The sequence below is a fragment of the Hippoglossus stenolepis genome, chromosome 1 (assembly GCF_022539355.2).
Source record: "Hippoglossus stenolepis isolate QCI-W04-F060 chromosome 1, HSTE1.2, whole genome shotgun sequence".
Classification (NCBI taxonomy): domain Eukaryota; kingdom Metazoa; phylum Chordata; class Actinopteri; order Pleuronectiformes; family Pleuronectidae; genus Hippoglossus; species Hippoglossus stenolepis.
In genome coordinates, this window is record NC_061483.1 from 21,617,077 (window position 1) to 21,638,067 (window position 20,991).

A 20,991-nucleotide genomic window follows, 5' to 3' on the forward strand; every position below is an offset into this window, starting at 1 on the left:
TCTCACAATCTGCAATGGAGCAGTAGCCGACCGACATTAACCTGTAGCCCTGATCAGACCTGGTATTAAAAACAAGTCCTGAGGGATCAGATCCCAAAGTGGTCTGGGTTAAGTTTGTGTGTTCACAATGTGTCCTGCATGCGTCTCCTGTGACAACTTGTGATCGTATTTCACTTCGGGCTGTATACAAATAAACACGTACTTCCTTTGTTTGTGTGTGTGTGTGTGTGTGTGTGTATTCGCACAAGCGAGCAAGTTGAATCAGGAGGGACTGAATGAATAATTAAATGATATGAAGACATGCAGATATGAAGGATTTTTACCAGTTTAAGAAAAACCATTAGTCGTTATGTGTTGACCAGTGTTGATATTGATCGGGGTTGATATTGAGTAGTAGTGATTCAATTGTAGCATTAACTCTTGACACACACACACTGCCTCTCTCTCCCTCTCTCTGCTCTCCCATCACGTCACACTCTAAAATCCCGAGGTTTTGCATTGATCCCAAATAAGCAGACAGAGGACTGACTGTTGAGAAATTTCAGCCGAAACCATGTTCTAAATATGATACAGGGCCACTCTTCAGAATGAGGCCACCGGCCCTCTCTCACTCAGCGGGGCCCTGGCACAGTGCACGGTGCATATTTCCACCACTGGTGAGGAAAGTAAATGAGAAATCAATCAAACACTTGAGCGTCATTTCATTGTGTAAGAGCACTGATCCATCACAGAGTGTTATGGTCTGAGACAGCCTCTGCTCTTCTGCATGCTGCACGACTGCTGGAAAAAAAAATAATAAACACACACACACACACACAGGGCACAGACTGAAATATCAAAAGGTCAGTCGACAGGCAGGAGGAGAGACTGGTGTTGCTGTAAGACAGACTGTGGTCTCTGAGGTCTCTGTCCCTTGCTGTTTGTCTGTGCGTGAAATCAAGGGCACAACTGGAAATCGTAAACACGGCACAGTGTCTGGCCGTGCATGTTTGTCGATGCCAGATGTGCCCTCAGATTCCTCAGGTTCACAAATCGTCATTCACTCTCAGTCGTCATGAAACCAATAATTCAGCTACAGGAATATGAAGCCAGGGTTTATATGAGGAAAACAAAATTAACGCCTCTTTGTGAGTGTTTATTTTATCAGTGGAAATAATTTGACTATACTTACTTTTAAATAAATGATGCCCGACACGAACCGACTGCCAAGTATCTCCTATTATTTATTCATGGATATGTGTTGAGTGTGCATTAAAAAGTGCAATTAATCCCCCTTTGATGCTGCACCATGTTACCATGTGATTTCTTCACACAGTAGCCTTCCCTTGTAACACTAAATATTTCAGTGTCTCAGTCAAACAGCAGCACCGTGTAACTTTTCTCCGTCTGTCCATCCACCATTTTAAATCTGAGGCAGAGCAGAGAAACAAGCAATATGTCACAACTACACCACAGTGCCACACAATGGCCAGGAGAGGAAGAGCATAATGGATGCAGATTAACTAAAGGCTTAATACCACAAATGAAGGCTTATCTGTCTGTTTAATTGAGAAATATCTCAAAATATTACAAAGAAATTAGTTTGACATTTGAAGAAAGTAAACATCTTGAAACAAGACATTGTGGAAATTCAACCATTATATTGTATTGGCTGCCTGCATAACTTGAGGTGCAACTCTTACACTACAGCGAAAGAGGCATTTGGATTGTTGGTCAGCTGATGGACATGGTTTTGTTTTAAGCATGAAAGAACCAAAGTAGAAGACAGGATATTTCTGTGTATGTGTGTGTGTGTGATTACAGCTGCTGAGAGAATTATTCAAATGGTCAAAGAGCTTTTTTTTATGGCTAAACAGAATTTGAGATGTTTTGTGCACAGTAGCTGCACTCACAATCTTTCCCTGAATCATAGTTACTCTTTTCTATCGTTCTATCTCTCTCATTTTAGGAATTTTGGAGATTATGAGAAAATATTAATTTATATACACATGCAACAGAACGGTATCAATCTTATCATCCAACTATTGTCAAGACTCAATTTTAACCTCATTTCCCCAAATGCCTGACTTTTCTTTTAAGCTAACTGTTTTAAGCATTTAAATGTTAAATGTTGTTTTGGGACCCCCTTGAAAATGAGATACATCTCAATGGGTTTATTTTTAAGAAATGATATTACAAAAATAAGTTTACCAAGACATTGTAGATTGATTTCAATCAATTCTATAAGTTTGGCAACTCCGGTCATGTAAGAAAGAACTTCACCTTTATAAATGTCTAAAAAAACCAATATAGGTGATCTCCCTGTTGGATATAAGAGATAATGTATTTTATATCTATTATATCATATACTTTGATATATTGTTACTAACTACAGCTCAGGCTTTTCTATTATTCTTTAAATTGGCACATGAGTGAGCCAGCTCATAAATAAGCCAACATGCTCTGCAGCTCAGCACTGATGTAATCATATATACTGTATGGATGCTGTATGGACACGGGGAGAACACAGAGCCTGCGTATTGATCGCTGTTGCTCTCCTCTCTTCACTTTATTATAAAAAATAAATCCTGAGTACATCCTGTATGAACCCAGAAACTATGGGGAACGTAGCCAAAAAAGAACAATAATAAAAAGAGACTCCTGATCCTCGCTGTATCAGATAAGTGGGAGTATGATAGCTTATTGGGAGGTAAACCATGCAAGCCGAATGAAACCTCTCCCAGGCTTTATTCTTATGGTACCAAATTACCGATATATTTTCCTCTGGATCGAAATGCCCTGCCTGCTGTTTATGCATGTGTACTTGTTGTGTCTTTTGTGTGTGTGTGTGTGTGTGTGCATTTGTGCATTTGTGTGTTTATGCATCTATGGGCTTGTTTGTGAGCCTGTGCCCAACTAGGGGGGAAAAAAAACATTACGTTCTATAAAATGTCTCCATAAATGGCATGGCACAATAAATCCAAGGCAGAAATATTAAGTGGAACCAATATTTTGCTGGACCCACTCCAGACGCCTAGTAAAACTCACGAGTCGAGATGACCTTAGCGTTAAAAAAATATATTTTACAGGGGAAAATAATCCAATTCCCTACCAATGAAGGCATCACTGACATGGAGCTATCTATGCGGAGCACCTGGGCCTTTTTCTCTGAGAGGTCATTTAGTATACCTTCTCTCTTTTAGGGACAGCTCTATTAAATGTGCCATGAATATCCAAGCGAAAAAGGGTATTTTTTGCAATGTCAAGAAAAAATAGAAAATGATAGGAGGGTGGGGGGGGTGCTGCAAACTGTTGCTGTGTTCTAACATGGGAGAGAGAGACTGCACAGAGACTGAAGGAAAGTGAAGCTACAAAGGAAACATGCTCAAGGACACCTGTTTCTTGCAGCGAGCAGTGTGTGAGAGGCAACTTGTCGGTGTAGTGCTGCAGCAGCCGTGTGGAAACGCACGGAATAGGCACAGGATCCCATTGCAGTTGTCAACCTCCATAAAGAGCCACAGAGTACTTCAGGATGTGACACATCAAGAAATTGATGCAGCGCTAAGATAACTCAGTGTGACTGTGTACTTAGAGAAGGATAACATGGAATATGAAGCGTCTCTTTATTATTTTTTCTTTTTAAGAAGCCAAACTCGTTCATTTATTAATCAAAGAAAACATGCAAAAGAGAATTTATTATACAGCAGAATATTCCCCCAATTAGCCTTACAGCATCAGCATAACATCTGTGATCCTGGTAGCAGAAACCACAGAGGACCCCAGAACCAATTCAAATTGCCTAACTGGAATGCACTCTGCATTTTTTCTTTACAATTATGCTAAGGAATGCATGGAGCCTTTGGCTGCTCACTACACTTATCAGCCAAAAACCCTCTGGAAACTGGAGTACATCGCTCAAGAAGTTGTCATTATGAATTTGCTTAACTGTTACATTATCTCCTTCAGAAAACTTATTTGATATGAGGGTAATCGCCTCTGATGGTGGGCTTCTGCAGGGCTGTTTCTTGTAGTGAAAAAAAAAAAAATAAAACCTGATGAAGAGGACGGAGGAGAGAAAAAGTCATGCTGGCCCTCCCTCCCTATTTCTGTCTCTCAGTCAGATGAGGTCATCAAGCACCAACCTGCTTTGTATATTAATGATGTAACAGCCGAGGAAATTTTGGACACCTCGTCCCGAGAGACCGCTTGCCTGGCGGCAGAGGAAGACTTCATCCTGATTTAAGAGAGAGATAACACCCTCGATAGAACTGTGACAAAGGCGAGATAGGCAGTGTGAGGGGAGATAGTGAGGGAGTGTAGGCGCCGGCAGAGAGGAGACGGGGAGAGGAGCGAGGCAGAGGAGGGACTGTGCGTTTCACTGTGCCTTTAAAGCGCCAAGCCCCTCCTCCGCAGAGCTGAGCAGAGCAGTCGAGTGGTGCTGGCAGGAACCTGAGCCCCACGATAAACTCTGGCATCAGCTTCCCTTCATCCGGCAGTCAGCGAGGACACAGCGAGGGCGCAGGGGCAGGGAGACAGGGACGGAGGAAGAGAGAAACAGAGAGAGTGACAGAGAAGGGGGGGTAGAGAGAGAGAGAGACAAAAAGAGGCAGATAGGCAGAGAGAGAGAGGCTGTCATTGGAATCACACAGCTCCTTCCTCACAGCAGCAACAGCAGCTCTGTCTGTTGCCTCCTGATGCAGGCGACCGCTGACTGGGATGACGGGTGGCTCGTTTTCGGCAGCACAGTGATCTGAGTGATGGTAGCGGCCGCGTCGGCATCACAGTCCGAGGCAGGAGCTCTCCTCACCGCTCTGGCTCTTAGTCATCCTCAGCCTCCTCTCTGCCTTCTCAGAGTGCCATCAGGGCCATTCATCGCTCCCATCTCATGCCTCCTGCCTTCTCCTCTTCCTCCTCCTCCTCCTCCTAATTCTACTCCTCCTCTGATGAGCCACAGCCTCAGAGTGAAATCACCCTGCTGATAGAAGCTTCTCCCTCTGTCAAGACAGTAAGTAGGGGAGGGACAGACAGAAGCTTGTGTGTGAGTGTGTGGGTGACAGTGAGAGAAAGGAAGAGTGAGAGTGTGTGTGTGTGTGTGTGTATGTGTCAAAGAGAGAAACTGTGAGAGAGAGATAGAGACAAGAGAGAAAGAGAGGACAGCAAGGTGGTGAGAAGCGAAGATGTCAGTGTGTGTGTGTGTGTGTGAGGGACTGCTAAAGAACCAGCAGGTTGTGTGTAGCATGGATGATCCCGCTGTGCGTGGACAGTGAGCTCTGGGCATAGCAACAGCCAAATGATGCACAGGAAAGGTGAGTAGGTGTGTGCAAGTGTGAATCTGTGTGTGTGGATGTGTCAACGCAGTTCATTGCTGTCCATCTCCGAGTCTCCCTCACTCTTTTCATGCAGCTATGAAGTAGAGAAAGAGGGAGGAATGAGCAAAAAGAGAGGAGGATGAGACATGACAGAATAAGTGATTGCTTTCCTTCCCATCTGTCCAGGTGCCATGTGTGATTGGCCAGCGCGCCCCGTGGCAGTGGCATCGCCCTGGATTTGGCGAGAAGATCTCCCCCCCGCTTGTTCTCTGGGGCTCCTCTGGGAAGCTTTCATGGGATTTATTTGGTCCTGCTGGATGGCACGGAGCTCGCTGCCTCTCTGAAAAGAGTCCAGGGAGAAAACACACACTACACGGATAAGAAGTAAAATAATTATCCAATCACAGCACAAGGAGGCAGAGCGGGTTCCCTTAGCAACAACTGAAGGAGAGAAGAGAATCCCTTTTTCCCCTCTTTCTGCTCCCTTGGCTTTTGGGCACACCCCTGTGGACTGCTGGGGGTCAGTGTTTTTGCGAGAGGACTTGGCACGTGCTGTTGCATAAGACGAGCTGCCACCCAAATTCCAGAGGAAGGTGCTTGTTCGCCTTCCAGCCCCCCTTTTTGTAACTGTGTCTCTTCGACACCATGATTGTTTTGTTATCCCTCCACAAATTCTCATCACAAGTCACGTTCCGCTGGCTTAGAAATCAATTCATTCTGATCCCACGCCACCTGGAATAAGCCCTGCTTTGGGGAGATATTGGACGCTCAGTGCAACAAAAAAAAAAAAGTCCACACCTACCTTTCTCGCTTTCATGGGCGAGGAAATGAAGGACAAAATGATTAAGTCGTAATTTGCAAAGAAAAATGGATGTGAAGCAAAGTTTATTTTGAAGTGAGTTTCTACTGAGAATCATTTTTAAATTTTTCCCGAGGAGGAAACGTCAACCTGCACAGAGGAATATCTCCTTTTTCCCAAAAAAAGGATCTGTCCTTTCTCTCTTTAAAGACAGTAGCCCTCACTGAGGGACTATATTAAGACGGCAAATCGTGTCCCCGCTGGCCACCAATAATGTAGAACAGGATAATTTGGAAAATTGAGCCACTGCTGGGAGTTCTATTTTTTCTATCTATGCTGGATAGCTTGTTAGCCTGCCATTATGTTACTGCGTTTCATGAGTAAAAAAGATTGTGCAGGACAAGTGGCAGAGGGAAGAAGTCTCCTCTCTGTATAGACGTTTTTAAATAGCTCCTCCTCGAGAACAATTTCAAACGTACACAATGACACATGAGATGAGTTGGCTCAATGTGATTATGTAAGAGTTTCATACCAGCTTTAGCCCATGTATTTTGCCTCTTCCTTTTCCATGGATTTACAGCGTTGGACTTTTCCCATGCTTTTTTTCTCCTCTTTTCTGGAAGCGTCGACCAGAGGGCATGGATGTCAGTGCGTGACCCTGCGCCGAGTGTGCGGGCGAGGCAAGGTGCTTTGGCTGCCCAGGTGCTTTTAAGATGTTGAGGTCTCCCTGCGCGTCCGGGGCCCCTGTTCGGATCAGTAGCACTGAGGCTCCCCGTAGCCAAAGACATGGACCCCGACTCGGCTCCCCCACGCCCTCAGCCTGTTGGCCACTGGCCCCACGTCGCCCTGTAAAGGATGTCCCTCAGCAGAGCTCCGGCCCGGGACACCTCTGAGACCCCCAGCCCGAGAGAACGCATCCGCAGCCACATGAAGATGGTGATCGACCAGCTGGACGGCATTCTCAAAGAGCTCAAGGATGTGGCCAAGGAACTCCGGGAGGTGAGGTTCAAAAATCTGCTCACACAGATCAGGCTTACGGGGGAGATTTAGCGAGGAACAGGGGGAGAAGGAGGGAGACAGTGTGGGTGCCAGGTGGGTGTGCTTCTCAAGTAGGCTGCATTTAACTAGGTGTGAAATTCTTTTTCGCAGCATGGAGATTCTGATTAAGATTTGAAAGTTATGAGATCTCAATATTTCAGTTTTTTGGGTAACAGGAGGATATTGTTGCTTACAACCGCAGTGAGGCCGTCCACCTTTTTCTGAGAAAACCTTTGCTGATCGGCAATTACAAATGTCCTTCATGTGTTCAGTGGGGTCTTGTGGGAGGTACAGTAGATTTGAAGAGCAGCTCAAAAGCAGCAAAGCCGGGTTGAAAGGAAACAGAGGCATGCTTAGATAAGATACAAGACTTAGTGCTGCGGTAGTTATATAACCATTTTGTTAAGGATCAGCTGGATTCCTACTGGATTTTTTGTAACTGCCATGGTTACACTGTGTGTGTATGCGTGTGTGTGTGTGTGTGTGTGTGTGTGTGTGTATATACAGTTTGAACAATGATCAGCAAAGACAGATATTGCATGTGTGCATGGGCTCTTACATGCATCTGCAAGTATATGGACAAATTAATTATGAGTGTGATGGCTGACATTCAGAGCACATCTGTTCACGTGTGTGTGTGTGTGTGTGTGTGTTAACACAAAATGGCCTTCATCATCTCTCACTGAGATCCTCCCTCTGCAGCGTCTTCAAAGCCGTGAGCTCCTCTTGCAAAGCTCCTCCAAAGAAAGAGCCGATAGGGCGACAGAGACAAATGAAACCTGAGCAAACAGGTGTGTCCGACCCATCCCACATCTTCCAAGCGCATCACATTATTAGCCTCCCACCTGCCTCCGATCAGGGATGCAGAGGGAGTGTGCGAATATGTGAGTGTTTCCGAATGTGTTGAGGAAGTGAAAAACACCGATGCTGGTGCATGTAAAGACTGGAAGCAAGAGGGAGGGTTTCGAATGGCCACGGCGAAGCTGCCATAACTCCCTCCATCACTGCACAGGGACCTTTCCCTCATCCTCTCGTCTCCCCGAATCCCAGCTCAGTCCCAGTCACCCTGCTCTACTTTATGTACTTGCACAGTTGGAGGTGCAAGGCCACAGCTAACGGCGCACCTTCCCTCTGGTGAGCAGGAAAAGTCGGCCTGCGCGCGGGAGTGATTGATGATTATGGGACAACTGCAAGTGGAATAATGTTGGCTGGGGCTATTTATAAACAAAAGCACGGCCGGTGCCTCTGCCAGCTGCACAGTGGCTCAAATGTCGTTTTTTTTTTTTATTGGGAAAGCACAATCCCACATATTGAAATGGCCAAGGAATCACATTAGCTGCAGTGGCAGCAATAATGCTGGTATCAATATCCTGCAATTAAGTGACCTGTGGGATTGCAGACTGTATCAAGGGGGGATGAAGAAACAGAATCAGTGTTGCGCCATCAGATGCATGGGAGCCTAATGTTCCATAAAATCTCTCATTCTTGGCCACATGAAAGGAGCATCGTAATAGATAACAACTGTCACATAAATAAATGATGAATTGCCATGTGCATGTGGTGAAATAAATATCTCAGTTGTGGAGCAGTAATGACTGATTATCACCCACAAGGTCTTGGGGGAGCTGGAGACGCTGCAGTGCTCTGAGGTGTTAAAGCTGACACCACGGAGCACGTAGCTGGCCAGAAATTAAGACGTTGCCGGTGTGTTACTATTCTTACTTCACAGTGCTGCTCTCACAGCTCAAGATCACACACACCTACAGTGTCCTTGTTCAGCACTTGCACACTGAGCCAGTTGAGTCGAAAGCTGGATCCAAAGAGAGAATCAAACCCCACATGGCATCAAACGTGCGTACACCGCAGTGTTCATTTGGACTAATTGATTCCTCCGCATGAGTTAAAATGTGACGTTTCAGGAGGTTTTCTAATCAAATTTTAGCTGTGTGATCTTCGCTGTGTTGTGCAGCAGCCATTAAAAAAAAAAGCATGTTCTCCAGATTTTTTTTTCAGGCCATTAGTGCAAGGGCTGATGCCTTTATATTTTCAATGAGGATTCACAAAGTAGTTTTTTTTTACCATTTCTTCAGAAGTAAATATTAAACAAGTCCAAATTGGACTTCTTGTTTCTTCAGCACAATGTTATACTTGATAATTGATATCAACAAGCACTTCTACACAAATGATAAACATGGAGAATAAAATGTGGGTTTAAAATGTGAACATATCCTTTTAAAAAGACCTTCACCTCTACTGATTCCACCCTTATCCTCATAAAGGCATTGTCTCAGAAAAAAAAGAAAAGCAAAGGGTCATCCATGTCTCTTACTTTCTTGCCTGCCAGAATTCATCATCCTCATTGCTAAATATTCCTTCCCTAGAGGACCGCCTCAACTCACTGTTAAATAATGGCAAAAAAAATAGGTTCACCCTTTTCACCAGAGAGTTTGAATCACTGCAAGCAACACTAAGTGCAGTTAATCCAACACTGCGGTGAACCTACCATTAAACTTTAACCACATGTAAATGGAAAACGTTTCCTGGTAGGTCGGCACATTAAACGTTAAAGACATTGACTCACATTTGCAACAACGTTAAATTTAAAAATCTCCTGCTTTTAAGTGTACTTCTATTGAAATTTTAGCAAATGCAAACTATACAGTCCGCCATTTCGAGGCCAACTGAGAAAGAAGCAGTAATAAATGTTGAATTATAAAGTAAACTTGCACTTAAGGATGTTACGCCTGTGCAAACACACTGCAGTTTTAATCCTTCAAATCCTCTGGTCCCTGAGTTTTATAATGTCAGTTTTGGATTTTACCTGAGACAAAGGTAACAGAAAACCTCACTGGCCAATCACATAATGTAGTGGTCCCCAGTTTGGGAGCCATGATCATGCGGGACAATATAAGTTATTACTATTTAGTTTAAGGTGAGTTGATGTCTATCATCAGCTGTTTCTGCATTTGCGCTCAGTACAGACTTGGCAACTTGTGTCAAGTGGGCACCTACGTCCAAGCTGCCACATAAAACGTCTTAATCTTTCATAAAACAGGATTTGTGGAGATCATTAAAGTGAATCATGCACTGTAACCGTGTTTTCAGCCCATGTTGTGGCGCAGTCGTAAAGCATTAAATGTCTTTTACATGTCAAAGAAAAATGTCACAGAGAACACATGTAGATCGTTCCCTTTCAAAATCCCATTACAGTCAAACGCAGCCTGTCTTACTTGCGAATCCCATTACGGGCGTCACGGCAGGTAAAATGAAAAGGATCTCAAGGAAGGACATCGGAAGGTAATATTCTGATAAACTACTTCCATTTGTAATAATAACACTGGCAGGAGTGGCAACTCTAGAGGAAATAATTCATTTTGGTATCATGTCAACCTTGGACTTTGGAGGATAAGCAGAGGGAGACAAAAATGACACCGCAATAAGAATAACAAGACATTTTCTGATGCAGAGTTTTTCCTTTTACTTAAACTGAATTACACTGGAAAACAAGGGCAACTAAGGAAATGAAAGTGTGGGAGTGCACCCATGTTGAATATTAGAGACATACAGACTGGTAAATTGAAAGAATTTAATGAAGTGCCGAAGATAAAAAATGAGACGGGGGAGAAGAGGCAGAAACATGGGCTTGGGGGGGGAATGGGCTTGGCAGTGAGCTGCACATCCTTATATGGAACCAAACAGGAATGATGGACTGTTATTATGTGAATGTAGTTATTATGCAGAATCATACAATGAGCAGAGAATGCCGTGTGTCTGCACTCGCCTCAGGACAAATGAACACAGGGAGGCAATCAGGACTTGTAGACTTAAACCTCCAAATGAGAGGAGTGAATATAAGCTGGACAAAGAGCAATTATCAATAACGGAGTGCAGCTCGTCCAGGACCTCGGCCTCTATCAGTCAGCCTTGTCACAGTTGTCTGCACATCCTCGTGCATATGCTGGAGACTTGCTTACTGTTTTCTACTCAGCCCGAGGCCAGGAGAAGAGAGGCAGCAGGAAAACACTGGTGTCAGGTGAAAAATGCATCCTCCACATGTCAGCTTTTTAGGAATGAAGTACTGAGTAATAGCTTTATTAATGACACTGGCCACCGTGCAGTTTTAGTATTATATAATAGGTTTTTGAAAGTGCGTCATGAATGCTTTTGATCTACGGAAAATCGCAGTCATCGTGTTTTCACCTGTGAGTAGGAGCAGCACAACTACTGTATCATCTCTCACCCTCGAGCTCTGCTTGTTTATTGGAAAGAGTCCGATGTGGCCCAACTGGGTGGTCTATTCAGGATCTATTCATCTCCCAGTAATGCGGCCACATTATTCCATTGGCCTGGCTCTCAAATCAAGGCATTTGTGCTAAAATGGAGTCTGTCAAAGAAAAACTGTGATGTTAATGATCTGATCAGAAATGCCATCACGCGCTGTTCTTTCATATCTGAGGCTCTCTTCAGTACTGCATTGTTAAAGCCTGGTGTGTAAGGTGACGTGTCCAAAACTCTTGCCCCATATCAGCCAGTAATCCAGCCAGTGGTGTCTCATGATCGAGGCTGAAATCAGTTGTGACAAATCCACATAGAACGGGGGTTGGGGACCACGGTCGGCTCTCGACTGAAGCTACCCAGCTCAGCACTGAACCAAATCTGTTCCAAACCCAGAGGCAGCCCATGGGAGAGCGAAACCAAAATCAAAAGGCTATTTTTCTCCTGCAGGGGCCACATCCTCTCCTCACTCCGTTCTCCCTGCTGCTGCTGCTGACCAGGACAGGAGAAGTGCCAAGCAAGAATGGGTGCTATCGCAATCACTTTCTCTCAGGAAGCAGGAAAATATGAAGGACACTGATAAACACATGCAATAGTTGATCCTATTAATATGGTAAATTAGAAGTATGTGAGTGTTTAAGTGCATTACAATAATATTTGGAAATTTGCTGATTCCGGTAAGGAAAATGGGTCAGTGCAGAGGCACGTCACAATATTTAAGTAATTTCAAACTTTAGAATATATCCCAATTCATGATATGGATCAAATTTTCATCACACATTCAAAGTTTGGAGAAATATGTGGACACCATTGACAAAAAAAGGTAGTAATGCATTCATAAATTAAAATCCATTTCAATCTTACTATTTGTGGTACTTTCTGTTTGTCCAAATCAGCAGCGACAATTTCAGTAACAAAGCTGATCCTGGTGGATAATTTCCCACAAAGCAACCACTTTGGGGGCAGGTGTGGTGTGTTCACTGCCCAGCTGACCACAGCCCAGTCATCTCAACTGGAGCATTCACTTTCTTCAGATTAAGGCAAGCCTCCGACCACGTGATCATGAAAACCTGCTGTCCTTGCAGGGCAGCAAAGCCTCAGTGGGCAAAGCTGAAGCCAAGTACCCTTCAAACCTGACATACCTGGGCCAAAGGGTTTCTTCTCATTAAAAGTCATTTGGAGGAAACGACGAAGTACCCGCCTACTTTGTCTGTCAATTTGCTCCTCCTTGCCTGACCTCTTTTGTGTGTGGAAATTAAATTCCTAAATTAAACTTGGTGACGTGCCCCTAGCAGAGCTCTCTTTGCTCAGGAAAACAACCCGAACAAGGCACCTGAAGCCTTATCTATTCCTCACTGAATACCAAACAGCCGGCCATCTCCACACCTGTGCTGCTGCCTTGAGCTGAGCTCCGCGTAAACGTGTCTGTTCTCGGAACGAATCAGGGTCTCACTTTCTCTCGGGGCTGATGAGACACTGCTGCGAGATTTGAAGCACAATGTCACAACATCTTCAGCTTGAACTGATTTTAAATGGACCCAGCTACAGCCAAGCTCATGTTTGAGATACAAAATCCATCATAGTGACCCCACTGACTAGATAACACAACAGATACCCTGATACAAATGGCACTGCTTTAATGAAGGGTGGGGATATCAAACACCCTGTTCATCGCCTGACCAGACTACCTTGCAACTGCAGTTAGAATCTATAATTCCTCAATGCCCACGTGAAAGAGAAAGCAGAATTGAGGACGGACTGAAAGGAGAGCAGAATCGAGGATGGAGGGAGTTGTGGTACACAACGGGTTAAGAGTTGGCTGCATCTAACCTTGAGAGCTGTGCAGAGAATAAAACTGCACCATGGAAAGCATTCCCCTGAGTCTCTTTTACCTAGCTCTGCTGTGGAGCTCCAGCTTCTTTAAGATGCAGGCCCAGCATATTGACTAGCCCATCATGCCTGTAAGACCCACTGGATTAGCTGGCCCTTTGAGCTGCGCCTCCCTCTGCGAACCCTGCACTCAGCATAGACTGTAATGAGGGCTTTAGGTTAGACCTCTGCTGAGGTAAACACTCCAAAAATTGCGCTCGTCATGCTCATTGATTTTTATCAACTAATACTCCTACTGTGGGCTAGTTACAGATAAAGCAGGGATTTTTTTTCTTCCACAATGCATGTTTGTACTTTGTGATTCAGCCACGAACCCTTTTGCGTGTCCCTCGGCAATGATAGAGCTGAATAGGATGAAAAAGGGTCTTAAAGGCAGAGCAAAGAAAGACAGAGACTGTATGCTAGAGAGACACAGGCAGAGACTGAGAGAAAGAGAGAGATGAAAGGTGGATGGAGATAATGGTTTCTTCTGGTGCACAGAATTGCGACGGACTGGGTGGAACAGCTTAGATCAATTGTTGCAATTGTGCTGGTTCGTGGGCGTGTTTAGGATTGTTTTGGCCTATCTGTGTGCTGTGAATAAAACCAGTAGGCTGTAGTTAATGGTGTGAAAAAATGGCATCCATGGAAGTGCACCAAGCTGCCTCCAAGAATAGCTACATCATCTCATTGTGTCAAAGCATACTGTACGCAGAGGGACAGCTTGCTCTCCATTAGGCCGTCAGGCCGACTGTCTCCTTTACAGTGTGTGGACACTACTTCTTTTGCGAAGCGTGCAGATGCATGTATGGCATACCGAAAAAATACCTGCTGATGAAGTCAACAGAATCTGAAGAGATGCTATATTTTTGTAGCGTGTGAAAGTTGTCAGAGCAGCATGGGCCAACCCACTTAGCAGCGTAGCAGCTTAACCCGGCTACATCGCAGGAACTGTGTTATACTGAGGGATCATCACAAGCCTTTTTTTTGTCCCTCCTTTTATTTTTAGCAGGAGTCTGTGATGCATCATAAATCAACCCAGTTTCCAATGTGATTGTTCAGTCTTAACCAGCAGAAACCGCTCAACTGCAATAACTGCAGCCGAAACACTGCACACGTCACACGTCGCATGTCCATCCTTACATGTAACAAGAAGAAGGTGAGATAGCACACGAGCACCAGCAAGTGGTTTCTTGAGCATCTGTGATATTTGAACCGTGGAAAAATGATGATGCATCTGGTTGTTTGTTCTGTGCGAGTGTGACAAGTACATTTATAACAGTGTGACTCACTTCTCCGGGTCTAATAAAGGCATGGCATCTGTGATGTTGAATATCGCAGGGGAACGTAGAAAAGAGACGAGACAAAAGAAGCCTAATTAAAAATGAGTTGAATGTCAAAACAAGTATAGATTATGTATAAAGTTGTATTGTCAGCTCAGTTTCATGCTCTCACTTGATTTTATCATGTTAATGAATAATAGACTGAGGTTTGGCTTCTTGGCTCAGTAGCTCATATTAGGACCTGAAAGGATATCAAAACCAGTTTGTGGTATTTCGTATAGTGGAAATGCGTATTCTAAGTTCTTTATTGTAAAATGCACTGTGTGTCACTGGCCACTTTAATGACTATGACTACATGGAAACCAATATTCAAACTATTGACCCTATTCAGAGACAAGACACCATTTTGAGTAGATGTTTGAGTTGCTAATAGAATATTTCATTCATAACGGAGCAAAGCCTGATTATGACTACAACTCCTTTATAGTTTTTCATTTTTCAGGGCATTTAGCAGATGCTGTGTAGGTGGAAAAATGGTGCGAAAACTCCAATAGGATGTTACAATGCCATTTGGACGTATACTAGTCTACATACTGCGGAATACTCAACATGTCTTAATTCCATTATTACTTATTCATAGTATGATCTTAATCAGGAAAGGCTGTTTACATGGGATATTCAGACTTATTGGCTAAATGTTGGTGTCCATTGAAACACAGTCATTGTTGCAGTCCAATGAACTGTAATAAAGAAGATGCCAAAATATGTCATAAACTATCATGGGAGAAAGGTGCTTATAGACGCTTTGAGTAACATTCAGCCTGACAACTTGCAGAATTAATTGGCGCTTGCAGTTTGACACATTTAAAGTCTGTATCATTCATTGAGATCCTAGTGTTAAATTCATGGGAGGGGACATGTTGAATGACGCCTCCTGTTCCAAAGCGCGGTTGTATTATCTCAAAACATAAGGTCCAACGATTCTATAAGGGATGTTGTTAGATCTTAACATTAGCATAGATTGTGGTCATTTATCACCAAGTACATTTCTCTAGGCATCATTTGTTTGTGTGGTGGCAAAACAACAAGCACAGAGGACAGATTAAGGACACGGCACTCAACGGAAAACTCATTTCTTAGGTTCTATAATATTTGGTTGCTTTATTGATTTATCTTCAGAGTGCAGAGTGCAAAACTGCAAATTAAAAATCTCCACATGGCAAAGCCTTTTCTAAAGATCTCAGCTTTGTGTTTAAGCAATGTACAATCAGACACGTCAACGGTGTGTCTTTGGAGATTTGGGGTGTATTTATTGATAGAGTTAGGATTTGGATAATTACATTTTCATATTTTTGACAACCTTTCTTGGCAATGAACAGAGTTTGACTTTCACAAAATTATTTCTAACATGCTCTGACAGTTGAGCACAAAGAAAGCTATGTCACTTTGTTTTGTATGGCTGAATTTGACCCAGGAAAACTGTTCTGCCAAGGCAACAGTACATTGCCGTTCTTGAGGGATATTTTGTCCTGAATTAAGCTTGTGCTTACTCTCGGATTGTGCAGAGGATCCCACAAAGCTCATGAATAAAATGGTTGGTTTAGACTTTGGTTTGTGTAATGGTAAAAATGGTTTGATGTAACCTAGACTAACTTTTTGGGGTTGTAATGCACAGCCTGGGAGCGTGCATGGCCAAGAACCATGACCCATATGTATTAAATGATCCGCATGTAAGTTGGTAAAATGGTTGGGTTTGAAGTTTAACTTGTGTGGCTGAGGATCATAACAGCATTTCTGAATGAAACTGTAAATGACATTTGAAAGTTTTGAAAGAATAGACACATCTGCCAAAAATATTGCATATATTCCATTAATATATCTCGCAGGTAACGGGCTAATACAGAGGTAATACACCTCGGCATTTGAGCAACAGAGTGCCAAAAATGCCAAAACATAAGATTCTCTTACTGGGATTTGTTTCTAATCCGCCTAATTAATGCCAACGAGACAGAGATCCATTTAACATTTAAATGTCATTAATTACTTCACTTTGTGAGGAGCCTGTCTGTCTGAATATCTAAGCAGGGTGTCTGAGCTTGGCCCAGGGTGTCATAATTAATCCGCATTGTCGACCTGAGTGGGACCTGTCTTAATAGATGAGTCAGATTTTATTCTTTTTTTTTTGGTTGTTGTCACTTATCGCACAAATTACCATTTGAATTTCATAATGGGTGAGACGAGAATAAATCTAGCAACATTAAGCCATTTAGATTGTTTGGGTATGGGTATCATCGCAGTAATGTGACTCAAATGTGTATTGTAGAACTAGTGCTGGAGACAGTATTAACCATAAAAAAAAGACAAAGAAAATAGATTTTTACAGATTAGTATCAGACAACTGCACTAAATTGATGAATCAGAAAAGCCTCCTGTTCACTTCGCCTCTGTGCATGCTGTGAGTTGGGTGACTAAACAACAACGAGGAGACTTTGTAGGTTCCAATATTTCTGTGGTTTTCTTTTTTGTTCCATCACTTTGGCTCAGTGGATATAGGCTTTTTCTTTTAAACTGGACTAATGGTGTTAAATTTCGTTGGGGATGGTTTCCAAGGAAAAGGTCTCGTGGATAAGGTGTGTGACTGCATGTGCTGGTGGAGCAGGTACTGGGGCTGCATGTGAATAAGTTGGCCATGATTATAACGAGTTATATTTCAAGTATGAATTCAGCTCATTTCTGAAAGAAGAATCCCTTTTGTTCCGCTTATAACAAGTGGCCTTTGTTATGATGATATGTTTATTCATCTTTCACTACAGTCTTTGTGATTTTCTGCCAAGGGCAGCACCTGTAAAATCTTGGTCGTTTTACATGTTAAACCACAGAATTAAACCGTGCTGAGTGCCTTCAAAGACGGCCCTCCATGAATCTGGAATCTCTCTCTCTCTCTCTTTTCTGTCGTCGCCTCGCACTGGCAGCTCACACTGGCAGCTCGCACTCTGCCAGTGGCACGGCATGGATGGCTGCCGCCACTATCACTGTCAATAACGTGACAACGCAGCATCTAACGCAGGGGCAAGGCAAGATGAAAGAGGCACAGCGGAGAGAAGGGGTAATTATTCGCACAGCTAAGAGCAGACGGGGACAGAACATGTCAACAAACTGCTTAAGTGATTAATATTTTTCCTCATCAGCGCAGTCACCTGTGCAGTTGCCAGTTCATGGGCAAGAAGATGAAGCCTGAGGTCGGGACACTTATGCAAAGTAGACGACACAGAGAGTTCTATGAGGGTGAAAAATATAATTAGACTTTTTGGTCTTCTGTTATTCTCAAGGATATTAAGTCGGGATGGGACTGCAGGTTGATGTGGGCTGCGGCCGGTTGTGTGCTGCAGGTGCAGATTAGAGAGGAAAATCCTGATTATGATTATGCAAAAAGCAGTTTGGGAAAAAAAAGAATTAATTTACTGATGAATTCACTGATGAACATGCATTAGCAAACTCCCAAGGTTAATAACCTTCTGGAATGTCTTCTCTGTTTCCAACATTGTGCTGCACCAAGCATATCCGTATAAACAGTGCACATTCACATTTTAAGATAATATTTCCAGTTTTAATATCCCCCTGCCATCGGGAGCAGGGTGCACATGATATTACTTTCATCTTGTCTTAAATATTAGATACTTTTTTTATAGGCTGCTGTTTGTAGTGTCACGCAGACACACTAACTCATGGCTGCTTAGTTTGTTGAGCTCCAGTGAGCACAATTGTCAGGGATCACAGGTGTCAGGCCCGTGAGAGGCTGTTTCCGCCGTCACATGGGGGAATGATCATTGAAAGAATGAGCTGATCGAGGGTCTCAAAATTCTGACAGGCCCAGGAAGTATCATTAGCATCTTTAGCTACTTTATATAACCATATTCTGTACGATGTTGCAGCTGTTTGATAAGAGAAACCTAAATCCACATGATCACAAAAAGATGTGATGGTTTAGAAGTGTCAACAGGACATCTGATCTATAGACATCTGATTAGATCATCTGCATTCAAGGGATTTTAACAAAAAAAACAAGGTATATATTGAGACTACTTAATATAAAGTAAATGCACAAAACATTTACTTTATAGGAATTAATAAATACAAGCGGGGCCTTATAAAGAAAAGCATAATAATATAAGTTAATATCTGAATTTTATTCAATCACAGTGGCAACAGATTATTGGTTTGTCAATCAACTGAAATGATGTTAATGATCAGTTAACAGTTTAAATTGTTTATCCAAGCAAAAGTGCCAAAAATGTAATGGGTCCAATTTATTATTTCTTGTCTTACGATATAATTAACTGATGTTTGACTGATGTTTCCGAAACTGATTGTGGTGATGTGGTGTTTTATTTGAAAACGGTATCGTCCACAAAATAACAACAAGCCACCGATGAATCTTTAAATAAATCACCAGCGCTAAAAAACGAAAGGACTTATGGTTTAAATCAGAAATAACGGAACAAAGGGTAATCAAAGGGGCAATAATTCAACCTTTAATTATAACAATACTACGACGTCAACTGCTTGATTAATTTGATTAATTTGAAGATAAAGATCAACACAAAAAAAGCTATTTCAGTGACAGATCCCATTGATTTTAGCAGTGGACACCTCGACCCTGTCCACTGAAGCTTGCCGCTCTGTGTGGTCATGCATTAAGGTTGACTGGAGTTAATGTCGTTTGATTGACTGACTTAATGTAAGTTGTGCTTCCATTACGCTACTTGGCTCGCATACAAAAATACACTATGCAGTATATTCAATACACTCCGCATTCCTAAATCGCCAACCATGGTCGTTTCTGCGGAATCCATTACACAAGACGTCCTCGTGTTTGTCCATACTGACTCACATTTACTGCAGCAAATATTACACATGCAAACAGTTTATGTACATGCTGTGTGTGGTAAGAAAAGAATGAACAAGATAAAGAGTCAGAGAAGTGAAGCCTCTCTTCTGTCCTCAATTCAACTATGACTCACAGTTTTGTGTCTCACAGTGAGTGAGCACAGCTTGTTCAGTGGAAATGAGATTGTTGGTAGAGATACTAACAATGATTTTTTATTTGTGAAGGGATAAGAAATGGACAGATTTTTTAATCAGTTACTAAAACAAGCTATGATGAACAACGTTTACATCTCATAAAAAAAATGTTTAATTATCTGTGTATGATAATATTTATGGTTTTAAAGGTCAATGAATACAGTGTGGTGAGTAACACAATGTGTTTTGCACTGTGAAGAAATAAGTGATCCAATTTATGTGTGACGAAGACCATGAGGTAAACTGTGACTGCAACGACTCCCAACAAGCTAAACTCTCTGGCACAACCACATCAATCATAGCAGCCAAGTCTGCAGCTCGAGGTTTATCACCATTACTAACTATTTAACTAATTGACCCAATGTTTAGAGTGTGTCCTTGTTGGGCTTTACAGCCACTGACATTGATTTAGACGAAGGTGGGGACGAGAGTTGAAGCAGCGCGCGGCTGCGATTATGACGACCTCCACACCGCCGATATCAAGGTCATAGCTGGAATTATAACTCCTTGTATCAGCTGTTCGTGTTGGCAAAGAGGGCAGCGTGATGGAGTGGGTTGCCCGTGCACACTCAGGACTTTCAGTCAGGTGAGGGTGAAGACACACAGGTCATCCATTGTTGGGTTTTGAGTGGGGAGATTATTGTCAGCACAAAACAAGTAGGACAAGGGTATAAGCACAGGAGGGCATCTGATGCCCGTCGCAGTCTGTGTAGGTGTCTGCGCGTGTGTGGGGGAAATATTTCGAGGCTGGGAATCAAGAGATGATGGAGAGAAAGAGAAGATGGAGGCATTGTGAGAAAGCCAGAGAAAGAGAGAGAAGGGCTTATCTCTTGGCCTGCAGACAACAGTTCTTTTTCAGAGCTGGAGCAGCGTGCCCAGGGCCGGGAGGGGGAGGGTTGTTCCTCTTCGCGGTGCATGAGCCAGAGGGTCAACAGTTCACCCCATAATTCTACGAATGAAAGTCAGTTGGAGATTCACAACAATGAAAAAGAAACACAAAACGGATCCAGCTATTCAAACCCCGTCAATCCTGCGTCTGTACTGGGAGCTGACGAGAGCGATTGTTAGCTGAAGCATATTTGAAAGGGAAAGATTTCATCCATCTGTGCCCTTATGTTGTTTGTTTTTTTTCTTTCTCAGAACTGATTTAGTTTTAAGTGATGTTGGAATTTCACGTCCTTTGCTCTGAACAAACATCAGCTCCTTTGTTTTGCAGTCATTTGTGACAACCAAACACGGCTTTGGTCTCCATTTAGTCAACGACAAGTGCTATAATCTAAATGTAGGTGATAATAAATCGGCTGCGAGAAGCTAAATTTGTCGTGGCGCACACCTTTTTAAAAAGGAGTGTATGTTT

General features: G+C 43.0%; 1 protein-coding gene across 3 annotated transcripts in view; it reads left to right on the forward strand.

The window, feature by feature from the left end:
• Positions 1-4,313: 4,313 nt before the first annotated feature.
• The window catches only part of insyn1 (inhibitory synaptic factor 1), a 48,276-nt gene continuing 31,598 nt past the window's right edge, over positions 4,314-20,991 (forward strand). The window contains exons 1-3 of one of the 3 annotated variants that reach the window (XM_035163879.2): positions 4,314-4,984; positions 5,475-6,183; positions 6,711-7,086. In XM_035163879.2, coding sequence (XP_035019770.1) covers positions 6,943-7,086 — 144 coding nt within the window. In that variant the 5' untranslated portion in view covers positions 4,314-4,984; positions 5,475-6,183; positions 6,711-6,942. Of the gene's footprint in view, positions 4,985-5,007; positions 5,286-5,474; positions 7,087-20,991 lie in introns of those variants that run through there. The other 2 variants (XM_035163870.2, XM_035163878.2) reach the window with 2 other exon arrangements.